This window comes from Carassius auratus, chromosome 3 (assembly GCF_003368295.1).
Source record: "Carassius auratus strain Wakin chromosome 3, ASM336829v1, whole genome shotgun sequence".
NCBI lineage: Eukaryota > Metazoa > Chordata > Actinopteri > Cypriniformes > Cyprinidae > Carassius > Carassius auratus.
The window spans coordinates 1,163,647-1,186,664 of record NC_039245.1 but is presented as its reverse complement, the minus strand read 5'-3'; the positions used below and the strand labels follow the sequence as shown (position 1 = coordinate 1,186,664).

Sequence of the window (23,018 nt, the reverse complement as noted above, 5' to 3'; positions counted from 1 at the left end):
ACAAGGTGTCATGAGTGCAGGTAACATCTCTCCTCATGCGAAGAGAAGATTCATAAACTTAACTCGTACAGAAAGAGATGATATAAATATATGAACACATTACTTTCACAAACCTGTTTGAAGGCTGTAGTGCACCTGTGTGGGAGATGGCTGAGGAGTACCTGGAGAAACACCCACCCTGTAGTCTGTCTTTTGTCCGCGCTCACATCTCCAAACTGTGGCACCACGCGTATGTTCATTCACATTTGATGCTTGACAATGATATTTCAATGTTGCATGAGATTTTAAACTCTTAATAAATTAAGAGAGTTCATTAAATACACTACCGTTCAAAAGTTTTGGGAAACAAGTGTGTGTTCAACCTCTGTCGAGGCTGCTGCAAGAGCAAGGCTTTCAAGGAAGTGGCTGATTGTCCTGGTTAGTGTGTCAACCAGCTGTTTCAGCTGTATGAACCGCAAAGCGACTTCAGCTTCACAAGCTGCAAAGTTAGTTTGGAGATGTTTAGTGATTTAATATTGTAAAGAATGGGGCATTAGGATTTAATTTGCTAAAAAGTGTTATCGAGCCTAATATTTAGTTAGAGCCTGAGTGAAAGTTACATTAACTTGTAAAAATTGTTAAAATTGCAGTGGGGAAAATGTTTATTTGATCCCCTGCTGATTTTTCTCCACCAAGTAATAAGTCATATTTTGCTTAGGAATCGAATACTTATTTCACTCACTGAAATACAAATCAATCTCTAAACTTTATATAATGTGCTTGTCTAGCTTTTTTGGTTGGTAATTCTGTCTCTAGCCATTAAAATAAATTTACCATAAAAATGACAGCCCCTTTATTTCTTTGTAAGTGGGCAAATGTACCAAATCAGCAGGTGATCAAAGAAATATTTCCCCCTCCTTATCAGCATGTATCTAGTAATGTCCTACTGCAACTTTTACAAGACTAACCGTTTGCTCTCCATGCATTGTTGGGTTATAGGCCATGGATTGAGATTCAAAACCAAGGCTTTGAATCAGTGCAATGGGAAGCCCAACAGTCAGACAGTTTCCACTGCACTCCATGATCCATGATTTGTCACTTTACCTTTGCTGCACTGAATTGGAAGTACAAGACTGCATTTGTGGCCAAAATAGTTTTTTCACTGTTGATATGCGATTTGGATCCATATCACACCAAATGAACTGAACATGCAAAGAAACAGACATAGAAAAGTCCAGTGTTTCTTTTACTTTGTCTATATTTTGATAAATACTGGGAATGTGGTATATTAATCAGCCGCTCTTATTGCACAAACCTGTACCTGCTCACTTGAGATAGAGGAGCTGGACTTTTATCTCGGGACACTCAGTGGAAATGCACTGATGGACATCTTCACTCAAACATGTGAACTGCATTTTTACTATATTTATTGTCTTCCAAAATTAAAGATATGGCAGATTTGTATGTTGCAACCATAATCAAACCCCTTTGACTTAAAATGCATTTATATATATATATATATATATATATATATATATATATTGAACATGTACAAAAATTTACTTTTACTCTTCCTGTATGATCATTGTGAGTACTTCACACACTCATACTGACGTCTGATTCAGATACCGTACTTCTGATCTATGAGTCATATATAGTTCAGTGTACCTTACCCTTATTTCCATGACTATTACCTTTGTCATTGCCATTCTTTGAGCCAACTCCAATACAACTTTGGTTCAATATAGTGAAATTTTCTTATTATTATAAACCAACATGTTTATTTTTCCACACCTTACATTTAGGAAATTTTGCATAAATTTTGAAGTGTTAAAAATAGCATTTGTTACTAGGTATAGTTTATTCAAGTAGTCTACCATTGTTTAATGTCACTGACCAGCTTATGATAATTCACTGGTGTAACATTCTTACGTAACAGTAGAACACAACACAACAGAGAAATAAGTAAGTGTTATTAAATCGCTCTGAAGAGTGTTTGAATCAGTGTTGCATTTCCAGCTGCAACACTAGAAACAGAAAAAAAACTTCTGGATTGAAGCCTCTTTTTGAATGTATGTTTATTTTAAAAGCATGTTTTGTGATGAGGTTTCTCAATGTGTAATCAAGGTTTGTCACAAGATACAGAGGAAAGTGCATCCTTTACAAAGAACAACAGGCCAGTACACCTTAATTGCCGCATTTCGCTTTTTATCTTTTTTTTTCCTTTTCATTTGAGCAACAGGGTGTGCTTGTCTTTAATACAGACAACATATATCTTCTTGCCAACTTAAATAAAGTCTTTAGATTGTGATTTTTTTTCTCTTCAGCAGGGAAATAACTGATTTCTAAACAGGGGCCTAAGATGCGGCAGTAGCCCCGTGTACTTTCCTAGGAGACGCATCTGGTCGAGTCTTCACATGTTGGTGCTCATTCGTGTTTGGCTGTTTGCAGGTGTGAGCTCCCCTTGACTGCCTTCTCTTGGAGGGGACTGCAAAAAAATGAGGAATCGGTAAGAAGCATCACTTATAGAGCAGGAAAAACAGACTTATGCTGGTGTACTTGAATGACTGATGGATACTAGAGGTATAACAAGCATTTCCATTTTTCAATTCAAACAGCTCTTTTTTTGAGAACAGAACTTCACAAGATCTCAGAGACCTTACAGGTTTTCCATATATATTTAAAGGAACTTGCATCTAGTTGATTGCCTAACTGCAATAATCTATTGGACTGATTTGAAAATATTTACAAGATCAACAGCATTTGTGTCATAATGTTGCTAAAAAAAAAAAAACTGGTGAGGCACTTACAATGAACGGAAATAGGACCAATTTAAATAGCAGAAATCCAAAGCATAAAAGCTCTGACATTGACTCTTCCAATTAAAAAAAAAGTTTATTATTTCAGCTATAAAGTTGATCTCATCATTTTAGTGTTTATGTGCTGTACTGGCAACAAAATTGTTATAAATGCTACAATTCAAAAGTTTGGGTTGGTTAAGCATGATTAAATGTTTTTAAAAGAAGTCTCTAATGATCATTAAGGCTGCATTTATTTGATCAAAACTACAGTAAAAATAGTAATACTGTCAAATATTATTACAACTCACAACTTTTATTTAATAATTTATTCCTGTGATGGTTAAAGCTGAATTTTCAGCATCATTACTGCAGTCTTCAGTGTAACTTGATATTTCAGAAATCATATATGCTGCAAATCAGCAATCAGATAAGCTGATTTGATGCTCAAGAAACATTTCCTATTATTAAATGTTGAATACAGTTGTGACGCTTTATATTTTAGTGATAATTTTTTTTAAGGATTCTTTGGTGAATAGAAAGTTCAATAGAACAACATTATCTTCTTACTGACCCCAAACTTTTGAACTGAAATCTAATTTCACACAGATACATTATCTACTTCTTTTGGTTATACTGCTAAAACAGCAAGTACTTTAACATTTTTGGACAGGCCCTGTTCATTTCTATTGTAAGTGCCTCACCGTGACCCAGATTTTTTGCTGATAATTGAGATTAACCTAAAACGAACCCAGAATATTCATTTAACATTCACTTAGTACAACAAAACTCACATGCAGTTTGCTTATAAGTGCAGTAATACAGCTGAGGCTCATTTATAAGAGTCATTTCAATAACAAGATTTCACTTCATCTCACAGCATCACAATGTTAATGACGCATCCTCGGACGTGTAACTGTTAATAAATGCAGTACTTTGACACGGACTTAAACTCTGAGACACTCATGCTGAAGGGAAGGAGATGGTCAGGTGATGGTGAAGTGAAGAGCAAAGCAGAGTGAGGACACGTTACCCTGGGGACCCTGTTACCTTGACGTGTATCTGATTACGAAGCACAGCTGCCCGCAAGATCATGGCTTTTGCTCGTCTCTGGAACTCTTTGCCCATCTGTAGAGACTTCTCAAAGGTTGTGCTTCTCTGATCCACATCCCTGGCATACAGGATCTACAAACACAGTTTTCAGTTCACCGGTGAAACTCAGGTTTTCATGCATTTTAAAGCATAATCTTGACCAAATGCTGTTTCTAGAGCAGTTCCTGGTTTTAGCCAAAAAGGCAACATGGTGTGGGTTATTCAAGGTAAGGAGCTCAATGACGTGGATTATAAATATAATTCAAGGCATTGTTACAAAAATCAGCTAAAGTATTTTAGCTTAGCAACAAGAAAATGGAACATTGTTCCAGGAAAAGGAGTTGCGAAAAAATGAGAGCGAGCGAGCGCAGCCCTGCCTTGCTGTGGGAGTCGATACGGCCATTGATCAGGCCCTCCAGGATCAGCTGGGTCAGTTCATCCTCCAGAGCTGCCACTGTGGTATTGAAGGCCACGGCCATTTTGTTCATGTCTGCTGACACATAGGGGCTAAAGTACTGCCCGTGGGGAACAAAAAAGACAAAAGTTAATCAATTGGTCATGTAAATGTAACTACGCTAAAACATTAGGAGCCAATATTATCTCATGGTCATTACACTTTCAACATTCCATTTCAATACAACTATGTCAAGCAAGGCTCAAAAACAGGTGACCATGTTCATTGATCATGTGCATGTGTCAACATGTTTCGCAGATATATACTTCCAGTTTTGAGCAGATATTGAACATAGCTTTTGTGAATTCTACATATTTAAAGGGATATTTCATCCAAAAATTACAAATCTGTCACCATTTACACATACAATTGTCATTTTTGGATGACCTATTCATTTAAAATCAGATTACCGGTAAATTGAAGTCATGGTTTGGCAACTAAATAAAGTTCATAGACCAAACCCAAATATCCCTTTACGCACCTGTATGAGGGCTCTGTTCCTGATTTGTGTGTACAGTGTTCTTACATGAGGAGCCAGATACATGTCTAGGAGGAGATTATCCTATAATAAAAAAATAAACACTATGAATGAAACACTTGAATCACAGTTTCAACCAAAATGACAACAGAAAGAATCAGTGTCTGAAATTGCTAAATCAAGACCTAGCAACTGAACACACATCAGTAAACTTACCTTTATTTCATCCAGCATTTTCAGACAAGATGCATACTTTGACTCGTAAAACTTGAAGATAATATCACGGACTTGTGGTTCCAACTCTAAAAATAATTTAAAGGAGCTAAAAAACAAACAAAGGGCGAGTAAAATTAAATCCATTCGATTTTATCCACATGTAACCACATTAATGATCTACCTCGTGTTAAGACACCTAGTTTGAAAGTGAAAAAGTTCACCTGCTTGAGATGACATTTCGCTGCAGTTCCTGTCTGTCAAATGTAGCCAGGGCACACAGCCCCCCGTACACTGCTACATTACTGGGGGAAAGTAGCTAAAGAGCAAATAGAGCATCTCATTGCACCATGTAGGAAAACACTGCATCTTATTTATCGTTAACAATATTATTAGAAATATCTGGTGTGGCATTAGAACAAGGCTGAAAATGATACCTACCTCAGGGAAGTCGCAGTGGTCAAAGGAGGCTTGCAGGAAGCACTTGGCAGCCGGTTTGTACTTTCTTGAAGCAAGCTCTGCCAATCCTATTGTCATGAGACAAAGATCATATCAAAATCACAAGAAAGGTCAAAACCATTTTTACATGACATATTGTCCAAATCACAGGAATTGACTAAAAATTGTCACTAATATAAAGATACAGTAAAGCAAATCTCTCTCACACACACACACACACATATCAATATGATTGTAAACACATGGTAAAAACATACTAAAATAATGACTGTATGCATCTACATTTTAAAGACAAATACACTTAACATACATGAAATACAAATAGTGTACTTGCCTGCAGCACATTTCAGTTTGGTTAGAACAGCTTGGTTTTGACTATCTCTCTCTCCTCGTTGCTAGATTGCAGAGATATACAAAAATCTTAATTGTAGATTCACTCTCTTTTGAAATCTCTCGGCTATGTAAGCAGAAAGAAAGGTTGATCCTACCTCTGCTATCTCTGGAGTGGATTCCGCCTTGCTGACGTAGCTAAGTACATGGGACCAGTTTTGGAGGTAAACGCTAACCTATAAAATATTCAGGTTGTTTTGAATGAGTTATTAGAGACTGCCTGAATTTTTAAGCAATGGCAACAAAAATATTTATAACAGTACAACAGAAAATTCTGCTATATGCAGGCTGGATTTTGAGATTTTAAGCATGAAATTAAGCTTTAAGGGGAAAAAAATACAATATACTCTTTCATGAATATGGTATCATCATTAGACATCAGTTGATGGTCAGGGAAAACAACAAGCCTTGGTTACCTTGATTACATTAAGACACATGTTGATGACATGTTTGGCGCTAGTGCAGTAGTCTCTGGCTCGGGAGTAGCATTTCAGGGCATTGCTGAGGTCACCACAGTCAAGGTAGTGATCTCCAAGGTCATCATGACCCCTCCTGAACACATGCAGATGTAAAACAAAACAAATAAAACCCAAGGCACAGCATCACAGACAATAAAAACAGAGAAATTCAGTGTGGCCTCACCTTATGCTTTCTTTGATGGAGTTTCCCTTGTAGTTCTTGAGGTCAGTGTCCAGCTTCTCCAGTTTGAGCAGGGCTTTTTTCCTGGTGGATTCTGCCCAGGCTGTGTCGAGAGGAGGGGGTTCAACTGCCCCCTCCGGTACCGCATCTGGGACACCTTGCACATCCCTGTGTTGACAATTATTAAGCTTTTAGTACAACCTTTAATCAAAGTCATACATGTAATGTTTCCATTAGGAAACATTGTTAGGTTCCATGAGGAAACCATGTTAGGTTGTAAAAAAAGAAATTAAAGTGAATTGCCTTGTGGCTTCAGTGAGTTTGCGATGGATTTCTTCGTAGACGTCAACATTAAAGGTTCTTTGGACAAAGGACAGGGCCATCTTCAGTGCTTCCACTCGTAGCTGGGGGCAGTGGTCTGCGATAAACTGCAGCCTCTCGATCCTCATCAGCCCACTGTAACTGGAGGCATACTGCTCTAGATCCTGTAGCAAAAATAAATAAATCAGCTCTCAAGAGTCCAACAAAAAGTAGTGACGTCATAACAGCACAATATTGATCAGCAAACAATATGATAATGACATTTTTTATACTTCGATTAAATGAGCATTAGATCAAGGCAAAGGTAAAGCAGTGTTATTCCTGAAACTAAAACTACTAAATTAAACTAAAACTTATGTTAATTTAAATAAAGCTCTGATAAAATAATATTAAATGAAAAAAAAGGAAATAAAATAAAATGTGTAATGGATAGATATGGAAATATAAAAAATTTAAAGGAATAAAAAATACAAAAGCACATTACAAAATTATAAAAACTTAAACCAACATTCACATTAAATGTGAAAATACACAAAAGATATTTTAAATATTAATATATACTACAATAATATACTAAAATAATGATGAGGTAAATATTTAATGACACTAATAATTTAAAGTCAAATGTAATCTTTAGGAAGTCTCAAAATGAAAATCTTATTATAATACTGTGATGCCTGAATCCCATTTAAAGAATTTAAAACTATGTATGTTTTTATTTTTATTACTTAATTATTTTAATAATATAATTCTAATATCTGCCATTTACTGGTTATTGGCCAGAATCTCTACCAAAAAGTACTTTTTTTTTTTCAAACAATCCAAAAAAAAAAAAAAAAAATTATATATATGTGTAATTAGATGCGGCATGATATTTTGTTAAAAATAATTTTCAAATAAGGAGTTAATGATTTATAAAAGCCAACAACTTAAAGCAAGTACAAGATTGTATACAATGATACATACCAATGTGGGGTTTTCCACAACATAGTTGGTGTCAGGCGCATTCTGCTGGTCTTCCTGGGGGTCAGCATCTATCTGCATGGGCTCTACAGACCCCTGTCAACACAGGAAACAACACGTTTAACACTCGACACTAGAGGACAGTATTCAAGTGTACACGACCAACAAAACATTTGGACATTTTTAAGAAACCAATATCCTTATCACCAAAACCAATCTTGTGTAGAAAGAAAAACATATCACAACACTGAGTATCGGCTCTGAGGCTTTCAGATGGCCTCACATCCTCACATTTGCCTTCATTGTGTGGTTACCTCCAGTGAGTATGACGAGGAGCTTGAGCTGAACACATTGAATCCAGCAGTAAAATCCATGAACAGATCAGACACACTTCTTTGACCGTTGAAGTTCAGCTCTAGCCAAGAGGACGAGGTTGATCTCACTGGCAAAATCAAGCTTTCCCTGATCCTGCCCTGAACCTGCCTTTCAGCATCCTGCTGACCTGACTGAAAACGCTCCTGCAAGAAGGCGAATGCTTATAAAATCACATTGGGGCGGCAGCAGCTCCGAGACAACAACAGGTCAAATTTGTTGTGCTGAACACATAAGTACAAACCAAACAAATGGGGAAGAATGTTTCTATTTTAAAAGCGAGGATTTAAAGATATTCATTCGATGGAAAAAGTGCCAGAGACAAGTAAACATGGTCTTTGTACATACATACAAGATTTTGATGCAGGTTCGTAACCACAAAAGACATTGAGAGGGATCTTACTAATAACAGATTCTTGATTAACCACATTGTTTCATAAATGACAGTCTAATATAACTGAATGTGTCTAGGGTTTATAAAATTTAAATACTGCTCAATAAAATAGGAGCAGCTCCACAGTGATGAATCATTTTGGTCAAGTGAACTAGATCAGGCTTAAATTCAAATATTCAGTGCTCTTTATTAATCTCTGTAAGCAAATGATGGAGGCTGTGTCTCAAAACCTAGTGAACTGCCTACCTAGACAGTATTTTAAAGCAGCATATGAAGTTGTGGAGCACCTGAATGATGAATCAAATACGCTCTAGCCAGGCAATCTTCTACGTTTTGAGAAACAACCTGAATTTCAAGCACACTGGCTGATACAAAACACACAGCTTGCTAACGAGATAGCTTGCTAAATACACTTAGCCGGTTAAAGAAAGTTTCTACCCGAGTGTTTCACAAACAACCGTGAGAAAACCTACTGGACCGCTTTCGGTGTAAACCAAAACAGCTCTGTCGGATGTATTCATTGTCAAAAACACATCGGGTTCGCTCTTCGGACGGATAGAGGCACGCTGCAGCTAAACTTGAGAGGTGCCTGTCGCGTCCCGAGGGCCGCTGTGACTCACGAGCTCATGCTAGACAAGCTAACAGCCCTCAACGGCTGCGACAGGGGAGGAATTAACACTGAAAACAGAGGCACTTCAGCTCGGTGTGCTTCTTCTACCTACTCTCGATTCGTGTAAGATGGTGAAAAGGCATTGAAAGCCTCTAATTTACCTGAAAGTTGAAGACCTGCACGGGTAGTGGCATCTCCTCCTCCTCTGCAGAAACAGAGCACACAAACACATCCGGGGCATGAGAGTGCGCGTGGTCGACGTCTTGCAGCGCAGAGACGTCACTACCTTGACACTTCGCCACTCGCGAGCACTGTCATCATGCGATGCTACATTTGCAGGTTGGAGGCCGTAAGATGGGCCCTGGCTTGAAGCATTATTACAAAAGAAAACACATTTAAAAGTCCTATTCAAAATGAGCGGCTGATTTTATATCCATGTTTGTTCCTTAATTTCTTTAACATTGTATGAATTCTGTCCACCCTCTTTATTGTTTGGGTTTCTGACTTGAAAATATGTGTTAAATGGTTCTATTTATCGTATCTTTTCGTATTTATTTTATTTTTGCGATGTGTTTTGGCCATACAATAATACTGTTATGACTGCTATTTAAAATGTTTAAAATATGATGTGCTATCTTTGGTACTAATTTGATTTTTTTTTCTTTGATTTTTATTGAATTGCATTTAAACCAATTTTGGTGAGTATGAAATGCAAACATAATAATAGTTAAGTTGCTGGAACCAACAATATATATTTTTAAAAAAATTATCTAAAAAATGTACTATCCCTGTATGTAATAAATAATGGCTGTACATTATCCTGCCGTTACTTATCAAATGAATAAAAGACCACATAAAAGCCAAAACCATACCTTCACATCAATGTCACACTAATACGGCTTTATTTTTGAGCAAGAACTGAAACTGCGATGCATGTATGTGCCATTGGTTTCATATTCATTCAATAGTTCAATAAAAACAAAAATGCCTGACGCTAATGCATACTAATAAAACATAATGCTCAATTGGCACAATTACACACATTTTTACCTCTTTAAAATTTAAATACTGGTCACTAAAAGGTAAAAGAACATTTCAAAGAATCATCTGAACACTTACAATTTGTTAGCCCTGCACAAAAATCAGTAATGGCACATTTCATCATGTTTCAAACATATGTATAGCATTAAAAAAAAACAAGAAGTACAATCTACTCCATTTTAAGTTGCAGTATGTAGTCCATTAAACATTACAGCCAATTGTGATTACAGCATATTTTATACAGTATTATTTTTGTTTATAGTATCTAATAGTATTTTATAGGCAAACAAATATTTCTGTTATTGTTTAACAAATCATCACATACAGTAGTCACATTAAAACACAGGTACAGTATGAAATGTTGAACAGGCAGTAAATCTGAAAGTAAAATACTTAAAACCCCTCAAGTGAGAGATTTGGCTATGCCACACATTTAAGTCGCAAAAGCTATTCTATTTATTTATCTATTTACAGAATCTTCACACACATTCACAGATCCCAAAAGAGAAAATAGTGTGCAGATAAAATATGAATAACCACAATTTTCACACAATAAGCTCTGAAAAATGTAACACTTGCTGAAACAGAGCAAAGTACCTTACAGTTGGCTATGCTTGTTCTTCAGTAACTAATTATTCATCCTGATGCCATGGCCTTATGTCATTCTCTTCCAATAACTTTTCACAATAAACCAACAATTTAAGGCAAAGTTGACTAAAAACAAAGCAAATCTGGCATATTTATGTTGATAAATCTGTTACATCAGACACACTATGGAAATGCATGTCTCTGCACCTCATAAGTTGAATTTTATCTGTTGCTAACAGCAGAGCTGAAGAGCAAGAGCCTGCTCTTTACATGGCATATCAATGAAGAAATGAGTTGCGGTGCTCCTCAAAATACAGTACACTTCTTGCCCCTTTTCTTTACAGGTGGAGGACATAAAACAGCACGGATGGCCTCATCAAACACGGTTTTTAAACCCCGCTGTGTAAGAGCAGAGCACTCCAGATATTTCACAGCACCTACAAAGCCAAAGATTTCAATGAGAACTAAACATGATACAATGCCCCACTGCAATACAGAAACACTATCACAGCAAACTGAAAACATTTAAAAAAATGAAAATGATTTTTAAATGTAAATAAAGTATATTTAAGTAAGTTTTGTTCTTCAAAATGTTTAATTCACTGTATTACTTGCCATTTCTTAGTACTTAGTACCTTACTAGCAATTTTGATCCAACATAGGTGGCTTTAAAAAAAAAAGGAAAAATACCATATAACCAGGAAAAAGTTCTTACCAATCTCTCTAGCCATAGCAAGACCCTGCGGATAAGTGATGGGAGCTAGTTTCTTATCCCGCAGGCGTTCAATCGTGTCTTTGTCATCTCGCAGATCAAGTTTAGTGCCCACAAGTATGATGGGGGTGTTTGGACAGTGATGGCGAACCTCAGGGTACCACTACAAAGAGAAATCTGGTTAACACAAGGCACCCTAATACACTGTGGATCTTTTTAAGGGATCCAAATGTTAAAAGATTCCTTTTTTTTCTTTTGGTGGATACTAACCTTTGCTCTTAAATTCTCAAAGGAAGCAGGGCTCACAAGAGAGAAGCAAATTAAAAACACATCCTGTAGAAAGCAAAGGCAAAAAAAATCTATGTCATCCATTATCAATTTCTGATCATATGATGCATCCTATAATGCTGAGGTTATCAGAAAACTGACACATCATTTCTTTTACTTTTAACAGTTTTAAATAATTTATCATTTGAAGAAATGAATCTGTATGATTTATTGAAGGAAGCTCTTTATGCATACCAAGGCTGCATTTATTTGATCAAAAATACAGTAAAAACAGGCATATTGAGATATATTATTACAGTGTAAAATAATGGTTTCAATTTTAATATATTTTTAAATGTAATTTATTCCTGTGACCGCAAAGCTGAATTTGTTTTGTGGAAAGAGTGATACATTTTTTCGGAATTCTTTAATGAATAATAAGTAAAGAACAGCATTTATTTGAAATAGAAATGCTTTGTAACATTACAAATTACATTATTGACTTTTGATCAGTTTAATGTGTCATTGCTGAATCAAAGTATTTAAACAAATCTTACTGACCCCAAACCTTTGAAGGGTAATGTATATTTTCATAATGAGGGACAGAGGAAAGGTAGTATAATTCAAGTAATTAAAGATCCAACTCCAAACTTAAATTAATTATTGGTTATAATTTACAAAGCAAAGAACAGCCTGTGCATGAATGCACAAATGATTATTAATGGAGTCTTAGTAATGAGCAAAAGAAATATTCAGCATCTTGACTAAACAAAAAAACACTGTTAAAAGAAAACTGTAAAACAATTTTTTTTTACCAAAAACAAAGAACGTTGACTACTCTTAGCTTAAGTAGATGATTATTTATGATAACTCTGCATTACAGAGCCTAAAACAGAGATATTTACGTACTGTTTGGGGATAGGAGAGTGGTCTAAGGCGATCGTAGTCCTCCTGTCCTGCTGTATCCCAGAGACCTAAGTTAACAGGTTTGCCATCCACCATAACATTGGCAGAGTAGTTGTCAAATCTGAGGGTCAAACACAGATTTTTCAGGAAACACATTGGCCGCACATACACACATAATAATTCCCTTTTCAAAGTATCAAACTGTACTCACACTGTGGGAATATACTCTCCTGGGAAGGCATTAGTGGTGTAGCTGATGAGCAGGCATGTCTTACCCACGGCACTGAAATACAAAAGATGCTAAGTGGTAATTGTGACTGCACATACATGGCACAGCAAGGAAACAATTGTGGAAAGAAGGCAGAAAGGCCTGTAGTTAGTCATCCAGGCATTACATTCACTCTTAGGCTCGATGGCACACTGGCAGCCACTAATTCACAGTTCTGTTCTCAAAAGAACTGCCCCACTGGATAACGACTGAATACAGGGTGATGGATTCTTGTCACGAAAAACACACACGGCATTCACTTACATAGAAAGAAGAGTAAAGAGCGTAGACAGGAAATGCAGTGGTGGGGTGAAATCAAGAAAAACAACTAGGAAAAGGACTTTAAGTGTGAGGAAGTCTGATAATAAAATGGGTAAAAACAGAACAAGAAAAGTAAAAATAGCAAGTATGTTCGAGGGCTTAGAAGCCTGAGTTTGTATCCCTGACATTAGATCAGTAGGCTGTGAAATGCAGTTTCACATGTCAAATGACAGAACGCGTGTATCATGAGACAGGGGATAAACCTTCAATGGTTACTTGATTAATTGCATCAACAAAACAGCTAATATTAATTCTCCAAGGTCTAAAACAAACTATATTAATTTAATATTTTTTAATTTATATATATATATATATATATATATATATATATATATATATATATATACTTCAAAAAATTTCAGAATTTACAGAAATGTTTGACATGTATTGTAAGCTAAAATAATAGGCCTATTAGTATTATTACTGTTAAAATGGCATAGTACATATTACATTCTACTTATTGTAGTCTAATAATTAGCCTATCTAGTGATTATTTACAGAAAAATAAAAATAACAAACTGATGTTAAATGGTGTTTGTGTGACATTTAAATGTTAAAAATAACCAGTTTGAATGTTAATATTGAATGAAAACAAATGAAAGTTGACATCTGCCAAATTCATACCAATCACAATGCAACTATTTGTGTCCATGTCCATCATCGTTGGGGAAAATACCATATTAAGAATTTTAGATGGAATTAGGCCTGTTTTATTTTCTGCTGCTCTCTGATATCAAAAGAATGGATTATGAAAAGGTTAAGGATAAAGTTCGTGCTCAGAAGCTTTACGATCATTTCCAGCAGAGCTCTGTGTAGGTGTGAAAACATGACATCATCACATAGCCATTCCTCCGTGCACTAACACTGCACGAGATCCGTTTAATATTTGCATGCTTTACATCTTATCACTGCCACAATACTTTAAAGCGAAACAGATTCATCTAAAAATGAACAAATGCAAATCGTACGCCTAAGCAAAATGTAACAAAACCGCCATCGCCACGAGCCTATGCTCATTACAATATAATTTAAAACCATAATGAAAACAACTGAGCTGTCTCGGAGAATAACACAGTCGTATGTTTAATAATTATAAAAACCTCAATTCTGTCTCAGCAGATCTCACTCATCCGCCGAGCCGAACCACAATCCCCACTCCCACAGCCCCTTTCTCGCAACAATTGCCTTTCCCTAAAAGAAACCCCCGCACAAAAATAAGCAATTTTAGCATTTATTCCTCAACATCTTACCCGTCGCCGACAACAACACACTTAATGGCTTGCATTTGCAGAGCACGGGTAGTATCAGACGAGAGAGGAATCTGAAGAAATGTCCTGAAATGTGATGTTAAGGTGTCTGTGGGCTGGTACAATTGCTATTCAGCTGCAGCAGCAGCAGCTGTCGGTGGCAGTCGGGCTATTTCACGATTCTGCCGGAAAAAGACGAACACGAGGTTCGTACGCTTTCGGAGGTCTCGTGAGTCTACATGCCATTTCATAGAAGGAGGCGCCTGTGAAAATAGTATTAATTTAATAGATAAAGAGGTCAACACTGAACGTTGTAATCAAAAATACGTGTAAAAAAGGATGACATGGGCCTATTTCAAGAAACCACAAGTAGTGGCCGGAACTATAGTGTTAAAAGAACAGATGTCATTCCGCTGCCAGTTGAAATGACAGTTGTTGTATTGGGTGGGGCAAAATGATAAATAAATCTCTGGAAAAATGCCATTAATTAACATGACCAAAAATGTTTTGGGAAAGGTCAACTCCCTGGAGCTGGATAAAATGAATAATCCTTTATATATATATATATATATATATATATATATATATATATATATATATATATATTATTAGCCTCTTATAAAATTATTTTATATTTAAAAGTGGGAATGATCCATGGGGCCAGCACACAGATTTCAGCAGGATTTATGTTTGATAAATTCAAAGTATTTTATGTCAAAATACATAATACACAAATCATTCATTCGGGGTAGTAAGTAGTGTTAAAATTTGAATCCATAGTGCTTGATAGAAATACTTTTGATGTATGAAAACAGTACAGGAAACACAAGACGCTCACATATTCAAGAATTAATCATTTTATTGCTTGACCTGCCATTGGAACAACCTATACCAAAGGTTTACAACTTGAGCACATCCAATGAAATCAAACCGTACACAGTTATAGAAAAAGAATAATAGAAAAATGGTCCTCTGACATTTTATATCTCTCTGTGCTGAGGGCTTAGCCAACTAAAGTATGGGAGAACAGCAAAGCTTTGAGCAAATATATCAACTCCTCTGTCCGTACTAGAACACAATTTACTGAAAACATCAGAAGAAAACACCATTGGCAGTCACAAACAGGGAATGAAAAGCAAGCTACAGAAAAAAATGAAATAAATAAGGTTGAGGGTGGTAATACAAACACGTTTCCAGTGCATCAATGAATGCTCTTCAAAGAAACAGGGCCTGAAGTTGTTAAATTATAATAAAAGTAAGCAAAAAATTAAACTGGGGTGGAACCAATCACTAAATCGATTCCTAAAAGGGAGAGAATTACAAGAACGGTTAAATTATGAATTTGACAGAAAATTTGTGAAAAGATTTATCTTTCACTGTGTCCATTCTGCACTGCCAAATAAAGTTAATGAATAAAGCAATGCATGTATGAGCAATAAGTACACAATTCAGCAATTGTATGCCTATCAAAGGATGTCAGTTTACATTAGGGACTATGTAAATAATTTCGACATGTTTATTTATTCAATACCAACATAAGGCATTACCCACTCAGTGGAAGGACAGTGGAACAGTTCATCAAAAGGCTATTTGAAACTTCACATCTCATTAATGGTGCAAACTGTGTTTTTAAAGCTAAAGCACCAAGACTTGACTGATTCTGAAACTTTAATCCAGTTCAGTGAATGAGCATCTTCTGCTCTTAAATCAATACAGAGGGTAAAAAGAAAGCAATTCTTTCATGTGGTCAGTAGGACAAAGTCAAATATTGCATCTTTCTTTAATTAAAATTGCAATTTTGGGACAGTTCAGTTAAATAAACTCTTAATTACACTGCTAAGGGTATCCGGATATACCTATGAAACAAACTGTAGTTGACAATTAATACAGATAACATGCTGACAATATTTTTTGAATAGAGTCGGAAGGAAAAAAATGAAAACTCTGTTGGCTATCCAGTATGATAGTAAACAAATCAGGCACTTTTTTAAAACCTAAATTTGCTTTCAATAACATGAGTCTGCAGTATAAAGGAGCTGGATATCTGTAGAACCACAAAACACGAGATGTGTGGAAAACAACAAAATACACTGATTTAAAATTCACATCGACTGTTTTCAAATAATACAAGAATATCTCTGTGTGACAATTAAATCAAATCTACCTTCAGCAACTGTTAACACTATTGTACCACCCAGTAAAATCATACAACACAGCTCAGATAACCCCAAGAACAATATCTGGTAAAAGCACAAGGTGGTGGCAGTGTTGGATCGCAAATCTATTCCAAACATCTGATGGATCCCAACCCTCATGGCATACAGTCACCACTAACTCAACACACGCGGTAAATACTGTCCCTATTATAAGACTTTGATTTAACGAAGGACAATAATCTAAATCTCAATCAAAAAAGGACACTGATCATTGGGAAACTATTTTTCTTAGCCCTGCCCTGTTAATTTACCAAATTATTTCAGTTTAAAATTAAATTTAAATTTAAAAAGTGGGCAAAAAGACATTTGGGATTTTAAAGCAGTTCACATACACTCTCATGGAGAAAGAAAACCTAATGGGATCTCAGCCGGCCAAAGAGGTCACCAAGTAGTCACTTCCTGTCAAGGAGGATCCTCACATACTCTGTCAGATTTCATTAACCATTACATTTCAGTAACTCTTCTTAACAATTAAACAAAGCAAACAAATGTAACTTTTTCTGTACTTGTATCTGCAAGAAGCACAATGTTGAATAAAAGATAACATCACCTTTTTGTGAAACAAACAAATAAAAGCATTTGCAGCAGGTGGCATTTCAAAAAGGAGAAAATGAAAAATTAAGTTTAAAAGGAGATTTGACTAATCCTGGTGTGCTCTACATAAGAGTCCAGTGCAAGCCTGTGTGTAGCATGAAGGATGAAGATTGAACAAAACGTCCAACAGAGAATCAAAAAGCCTAATGAAATGGGATCAAATGCCACAATGAATAACAGCAGGTGCATACAAAGTGTTTTTATATATATATATACGTGTATATATAGATATCAAACTGTGCAAAAAATATGGTTATGGTCATTTACTTATAATATATAATCATTTACATACACTATATTATGTGCAGCTATAACAATAAAAGAGCAAAGCTGATCACCATGATAAACATAGTGACATTTTGACTTCAGTACCCCCAATGAAACAACATAACACACATGGATTTATGCCTTTGGCTTCCCTATACTCAAATGCTTGAAATGAACGAGGGAAAACAGAATCTTAAACTCGATGCCTCAAATAAGATTAATCATCATATACTGAATAGATAGACTACATGATTTCCTTCCATTCAAAACACTGTTATACAGAAACGGCAAGCAATTTTGGAGGAAAGAGACAATCCCGACAGACTGTGTTAGTTCAACATCTGTTCACATAACAGGCATCTGTGGCACAATGATTGGCTCGTTTCTCAGGCAAAAATAACAACCGGCCTTATTGTAAATCTACGATGGATACGGACGTGACAGGGTACGGCACGAATCAAAAAAACAGAGAGAGAGAGAGAGAGAGAGAGAGAGAGAACACTGAAGTGAATGGGCACCTGGGTGTTGGAAAATGCATAAAGAAAAGTAAGAAAATAAAGCAGATTTGCATTAATGGACCCTGCAATAGAGGAAAGAGCCAAGTGCGCCTCAGACCGACAGAGACACGAAGCTGTTGTACTGCTGAATGTTTCGCTTCAGGATATCTGAGCAGGGACCGAGCACGCGTTCGAACCGCGGACGGTCAAGTTTTACACACTTCAGCGGGCCACGAGCAACCACAGTGGCAGCACGAGGCCGGTTCATGAGGAGCGCGATCTCACCTGTTGAAACACATACGGAGGAAAATCAGAAAAGAGCCATAAGAGAAACAAAACAAACATGTCCATGGAATCAATATGTAATTACATTAGCAATGGGATTTCTGGAATATGTTTAAACATATGCGGCATTGGCAATTTTCCAGAGAAAAGTAGTATAGAAAATCGTATTTACCGAAGTAGTCAGATGGTGCTAGTCTTCCAACCTCTACAAATTCTTCATTCTCCGACCGCCGCTGCAGGACTGCTGCCGAACCCTGAGGACACAAGGCAGAATCAATACATCTGTTCTTCCATGACGCCTCTCCGAGGCTACACTTTCGACAACAATTTCACCCTTGTTTACATTTCTGGTGAAGTTGGAAGTTTACAAAACCACATGGCTCTAATGAACACAAAAAGTTGTCACAGTGTAGAAAAAAAATGGATAGATTTAACAAGGAGATTTACCTCAAGGATAATGAAAAATTCATCTCCTGGTTGACCCTGCACAACAATCTTTTGGCCATCTTCAAACTGGACCGTCTCGAGGGCATCGGCAACTGTCAACCGTTCCCATTTATCCAAAGACTCTGCTCACAGAAGGTTAAAATGTTATCATTACACATATATAATAAATGACTGCTGACTTTTTTTTGTTTATATATATATATATATATATATATATATATATATATATATATATATATATATATATATATATATATACATACATATACACACGTAAAAGGAAATCCATCAAACTCACCCAAAATGGAGACCTTGCTAAGGAATTCCTCATACATTTTTCTCTTTCTCAGAGTACTTCCCTAAGCATGGATGGAAAACAAGATTAAGCAGGAGAGGGGAAAAAAACACTACCCCAAAAAAGAAAAATATATACATAAACAAAAATGTATAATAGATAAAAGATTGTTGTATGATAATGGCAGTTTAAAAGAATCAGTGAAGTAGTTTCCTAACCATGAGTATTCTCCTGTAGCTGTCCCGGTCGATTCCCCACAGCTTGACGTTGGTCTTTGCTCGGACAGTGGCTGCTCTGGGAGTCCCATAGATCAAAGCCAGCTCCCCAAAACTGCCACCCTCTCCAATACTGGTCACCCACTCATTGTTGACGTACACCTGTAAACAAAACAACAGATTGGTCATTACCATTCACATGTATGCATTATTATATTACATCCTGATTCATCGCTCATTTGAAAGCATTGCACTTACATCCATTTCACCTTGGTCAATAACATAAAAATTGTCCCCCTCATCCCCTGAAAGGAAAAATAAGATGCATTAGTCAAATTATTTTTTCCCTATTTTTACACATTCAGCTTCTCCTAAAAAGAAAGCCTTACCTTGTTGAATGACGGTCTCTCCTGCGATGTAGGTGACTGAGAACATGGCGTCAAATATGTCACTGTGGAGATTAAAATCGTTTCCAATAAATGAAAGACGATATAAGTTACACTGAATATTTCAATCTAGTTATCAAAACCTCAAAATGTGTCACCTTCTTTCATTGTCATCAAGATGAGCAAAAAGCACATTCTTTTCAATGGCTTTGGCAAGAGCAGCCATGGTTTTATAGTCTTTAGGAATAACCTGTGAAAAAACAGCAAAAGCTCTCTTTTCTAAGGTAAACAGCAAATGTACTGAAAGTAGAATAATATTATTGACATGGAAATTCTTAAAGAATGAGATACGAAGGCAAATACAGATTTCTGGTGAAAAAATTAAATTAAAAAAAGTTACCTTTCTGACATAAGACGCTGCATCTTCCTCGGTGTAGACCTCTGCACTGATGGCTCCGCGGCGCCGTCGGCCCTTAACCACAGGGTTCATGGGAGGAGAAACCTCATCTTCACGGGAGTCTGAGCGAGAGCTGGACTTCTGCTGGCTGACGAATTGTTTAGCTTCCTCCTGATACACAAACAACAAATTATGGCACTGAAATGTACTTTTCAAGAGTAAAGAATATTTCTAAAGGAAACCGAGTCGAAGAGCATGCAGTTTCCCTTGAAAAACGACTGACCTTCTCAAGCCTCTCGAAGTACTCTCGGAGGAAAGCCATGGGTCTTTCAGGCCTGTTAGTGCACAGATGCACAATGCAGTCCTTCAGCAGCTGCTGGATGTTGTGCTTCTGCACGTAGCGCTCACATTCCCGCAAACTCCTCTCTTCTTCACTGCTCGTACTGCTGGACGCCATGGTGACCTGTTGACCCTGCACATGCAATTCACATCAGCTAATGAAACCCAACGGATCTGGAGCAAATACAGTCGTCCTTCATCAAAAATGAGACCGAAACATCTTTAAACAACATCTTTTTGGTTTGTGTTCACTTCTCACTGCTGTGTGTGTGTGCACTTGGACGGATTAAATGCAGAGCACCAATTCCGAGTATGTGTTACCATACTTGGCAAATGTCACAACTTAAAAAAAAAATGTTTTACTGACTATTTGCACAGAAATGTGACATTCAACGTGAAATGGACTATTGAGGCAGGGGGCCATCTCTAGCTGGCAGTCGACTGACCGTTGAAAGAGAGCAGATGTTTTGTTTATGCGTCAAACAGACGTCAGCTGAGAAGAAACATCATTCCAGAGGAGAAGCTGGTTCTCATATGTTGACTAAAGTCTATGAAGACATACCATTTTCTGGGGATTAGCTTGCACTCAAATTAACTTCAGCACAAGACTAATGCACTGAGTAAATAGGGTCAACTTTGATTACATGTGGACTTTAAATAAAAAAATTATACCACAATACCACAAAAATGTGTTGAAAATTTCAGACCCATCTTATGGAAATCATTAAATTAAGTAATGCATTTCTTTCAGCTTTGAGATTATTATATTAGCACTTCAGTGGTTTTTTAAAAACTATTTCTAAAAAAAAAAAAAAAATAAACAAACCACTTATGATCACATGTATGTTCTTATGGTTAAAATTAAAATCACTTCCTACATTTCTTTGAATCTTACAATGACAATATATAAATGTCTGAAATTAAATCAGTACCACATTTTTTTTTTACAAATGAATACAATTGAACAGTCCATCTACCATTACAGGATATTGACTAAAAATATATAAGAAAGAGGTTTTAAAACTGATAAAATTCCAACTTTACTAAGCACATACAAATGTTTATATTATACAAATATAATTTTTTTTAAGGTGTTCTTCATTTCCAATACTTGTCCTGGCCTAAAAATTTTTTTAAGTAAATTCGATGAAACATTATATTCCCAGGTCTTCCATGACTGTGAGAATCTTCGCGTGACCTCGTAAATATCGTACAAAAAACAAAGCACCAAGAAATGTATATAGTGCTTGCAAAACAACGTGTTGCCAAATTGCAACAAGTTCAACAGCTAACGTGGCTCTTATATTGCGAGCAAGTTAGATATCTACTAAATCAGTCGGTGACTAAGCTAATGAGCATAGAAAATTCTCTCAAGAAATATTATTTTAAACAGAGTTGCATTTTGACAAGCATACTGTGGCCCCTGACGGGGCCCCTGAGCTGATAATATTGGCAGGACGCATCACCACAGGCATTTCTCACTTCAACGCTAATCATGTGAACCTAACATTATTTTAGAGCAGAAAACGCAAGAGATTGTAAACACACGCGTTTAAACGTTAAGCAGCGTGATCCTTCAGCCTTTTTCCTGCTCTGTGTTTTCTGTAACCAATTCTGTCAAGCAGCAAAATACGCCATCTTGCAAACTACATTATCACAACAACGGAAGTCGACGGCATTACACTAACATCTCTAAAACAAGGTCAGCTCAATCAACGACATCAACAAACGTTACAGCGAAGACTTCTACTATTAAGTATTCATACCCGAGTCGCTTAGATGAGTTTGTGTACGAGTTTTACTCCGTTTACACTGTCTTTCTCACAGTCCTCGGACGGATGGATGGCTCACCGGAAAAGGTTATGACCAATCACAAACAACGATTGACGTCAATGCGCCTCGATCTGGGAAGCCCGTTACTCCTGACAACCTTAAAGGGCAAGGGCTTGTTTTTCTATTTAGAGGAGATCGAGGTTATCAGAAAAGCTAGTTTATTTAATTCTGCGTCACATGCGCTTAGGACTGGGACAATAAATCGATGCATCAAATCAAGAAATGATTCTGGAACGATTCTGAGATTTTCCGAGTTTCTCTCTCGAATCGAGCCTGAGCCTAGTTTTTAACAGCAGATGGCACTGCGAGCTTTAGAAACAGACACACACAGTCTGCTTGCTTCTAATTCTATACACACACCACTTGAACCTTCTATAAAATAATGATTCATAAAGTTCAAAAAGGTTGAAGCGTACTTCAAGGGTGTTTGCAGTGGGCTGTTTACATTAATCTTGCATCACAAAAGCATTCTGAGGTGCAACGTAGTATATTCTCAGTGTTCTTCTTCGAGTTATGCGGTTAAAAACTAACCTAGAGCGCCATCTGCTGTTAAAGTTAAAAACTAACCTAGAGCGCCATCTGCTGTTAAAGTTAAAAAACTAGAGCCATCTGTTAAGTAAAACAAGGCGTCATCTGCTGTTAAAATCTGAGCTCAGAATCGATATGAGAGAGAATTGTGATGCATTCGGAAATTCTGAGATTAGATCCACGAATCCCGATGCATCTATTGATTGT

General features: G+C 36.6%; 3 protein-coding genes across 4 annotated transcripts; all 3 read right to left on the bottom strand.

Annotated features, from left to right (window-relative positions):
- Nucleotides 1–2,039: 2,039 nt before the first annotated feature.
- LOC113042688 (COP9 signalosome complex subunit 1) lies at nucleotides 2,040–9,429 on the bottom strand. Of its 2 annotated transcripts, XM_026201717.1 has the most exons (15): nucleotides 9,324–9,424; nucleotides 8,101–8,304; nucleotides 7,790–7,882; nucleotides 6,806–6,987; nucleotides 6,506–6,670; nucleotides 6,280–6,415; nucleotides 5,962–6,039; nucleotides 5,808–5,868; nucleotides 5,456–5,541; nucleotides 5,239–5,333; nucleotides 5,018–5,123; nucleotides 4,805–4,885; nucleotides 4,247–4,384; nucleotides 3,828–3,962; nucleotides 2,040–2,467 (listed from the first exon to the last, which is right to left on the bottom strand). In XM_026201717.1, the coding sequence occupies exons 1-15, from the start codon at nucleotides 9,354–9,356 to the stop codon at nucleotides 2,393–2,395; spliced, it is 1,668 nt and encodes a 555-aa protein (XP_026057502.1). In that variant the 5' UTR covers nucleotides 9,357–9,424; the 3' UTR covers nucleotides 2,040–2,392. The 2 variants fall into 2 exon arrangements, with proteins under 2 accessions (XP_026057502.1, XP_026057509.1); XM_026201724.1 differs by lacking the exon at nucleotides 8,101–8,304 and having other exon boundaries at nucleotides 9,324–9,429.
- Nucleotides 9,430–10,041: 612 nt separating this feature from the next.
- Nucleotides 10,042–14,724, bottom strand: LOC113042680 (ras-related C3 botulinum toxin substrate 3-like). The gene is made up of 6 exons (XM_026201704.1): nucleotides 14,516–14,724; nucleotides 12,888–12,959; nucleotides 12,680–12,797; nucleotides 11,774–11,836; nucleotides 11,507–11,666; nucleotides 10,042–11,228 (listed from the first exon to the last, which is right to left on the bottom strand). The coding sequence occupies exons 1-6, from the start codon at nucleotides 14,548–14,550 to the stop codon at nucleotides 11,098–11,100; spliced, it is 579 nt and encodes a 192-aa protein (XP_026057489.1). The 5' UTR covers nucleotides 14,551–14,724; the 3' UTR covers nucleotides 10,042–11,097.
- Nucleotides 14,725–15,353: 629 nt separating this feature from the next.
- LOC113042675 (cAMP-dependent protein kinase type I-alpha regulatory subunit-like) lies at nucleotides 15,354–22,363 on the bottom strand. The gene is made up of 11 exons (XM_026201691.1): nucleotides 22,217–22,363; nucleotides 20,395–20,583; nucleotides 20,115–20,282; nucleotides 19,873–19,964; nucleotides 19,718–19,779; nucleotides 19,587–19,633; nucleotides 19,332–19,490; nucleotides 19,117–19,177; nucleotides 18,819–18,940; nucleotides 18,544–18,625; nucleotides 15,354–18,371 (listed from the first exon to the last, which is right to left on the bottom strand). Exons 2-11 carry the CDS (start codon nucleotides 20,566–20,568, stop codon nucleotides 18,199–18,201), a joined length of 1,140 nt encoding a protein of 379 aa, XP_026057476.1. The 5' UTR covers nucleotides 20,569–20,583; nucleotides 22,217–22,363; the 3' UTR covers nucleotides 15,354–18,198.
- Between the last annotated feature and the right edge of the window lie 655 nt (nucleotides 22,364–23,018).

What these genes read in the sequence shown, in the direction of transcription:
- LOC113042680 (XM_026201704.1), bottom strand. Translation starts at nt 14,550, where the DNA reads ATGCAAGCCATTAAGTGTGTTGTTGTCGGCGACGG. An exon ending in TGTGTTGTTGTCGGCGACGG is followed by an intron (nt 12,960 to 14,515) that starts GTAAGATGTTGA and finishes TTTGTATTTCAG; the next exon opens with TGCCGTGGGTAAGACATGCC. An exon ending in CACTCTCCTATCCCCAAACA is followed by an intron (nt 11,837 to 12,679) that starts GTACGTAAATAT and finishes TGCTTTCTACAG; the next exon opens with GATGTGTTTTTAATTTGCTT.
- LOC113042675 (XM_026201691.1), bottom strand. Translation starts at nt 20,568, where the DNA reads ATGGCGTCCAGCAGTACGAGCAGTGAAGAAGAGAGGAGTTTGCGGGAA. An exon ending in AATTTTTCATTATCCTTGAG is followed by an intron (nt 18,626 to 18,818) that starts GTAAATCTCCTT and finishes TTGTGTCCTCAG; the next exon opens with GGTTCGGCAGCAGTCCTGCA. An exon ending in AGCACCATCTGACTACTTCG is followed by an intron (nt 18,372 to 18,543) that starts GTAAATACGATT and finishes GTGTTTCAACAG; the next exon opens with GTGAGATCGCGCTCCTCATG.
- LOC113042688 (XM_026201717.1), bottom strand. Translation starts at nt 9,356, where the DNA reads ATGCCACTACCCGTGCAGGTCTTCAACTTTCAG. An exon ending in TCCATCAAAGAAAGCATAAG is followed by an intron (nt 6,416 to 6,505) that starts GTGAGGCCACAC and finishes GCATGTGTTCAG; the next exon opens with GAGGGGTCATGATGACCTTG. An exon ending in CCACTCCAGAGATAGCAGAG is followed by an intron (nt 5,869 to 5,961) that starts GTAGGATCAACC and finishes TCTGCAATCTAG; the next exon opens with CAACGAGGAGAGAGAGATAG.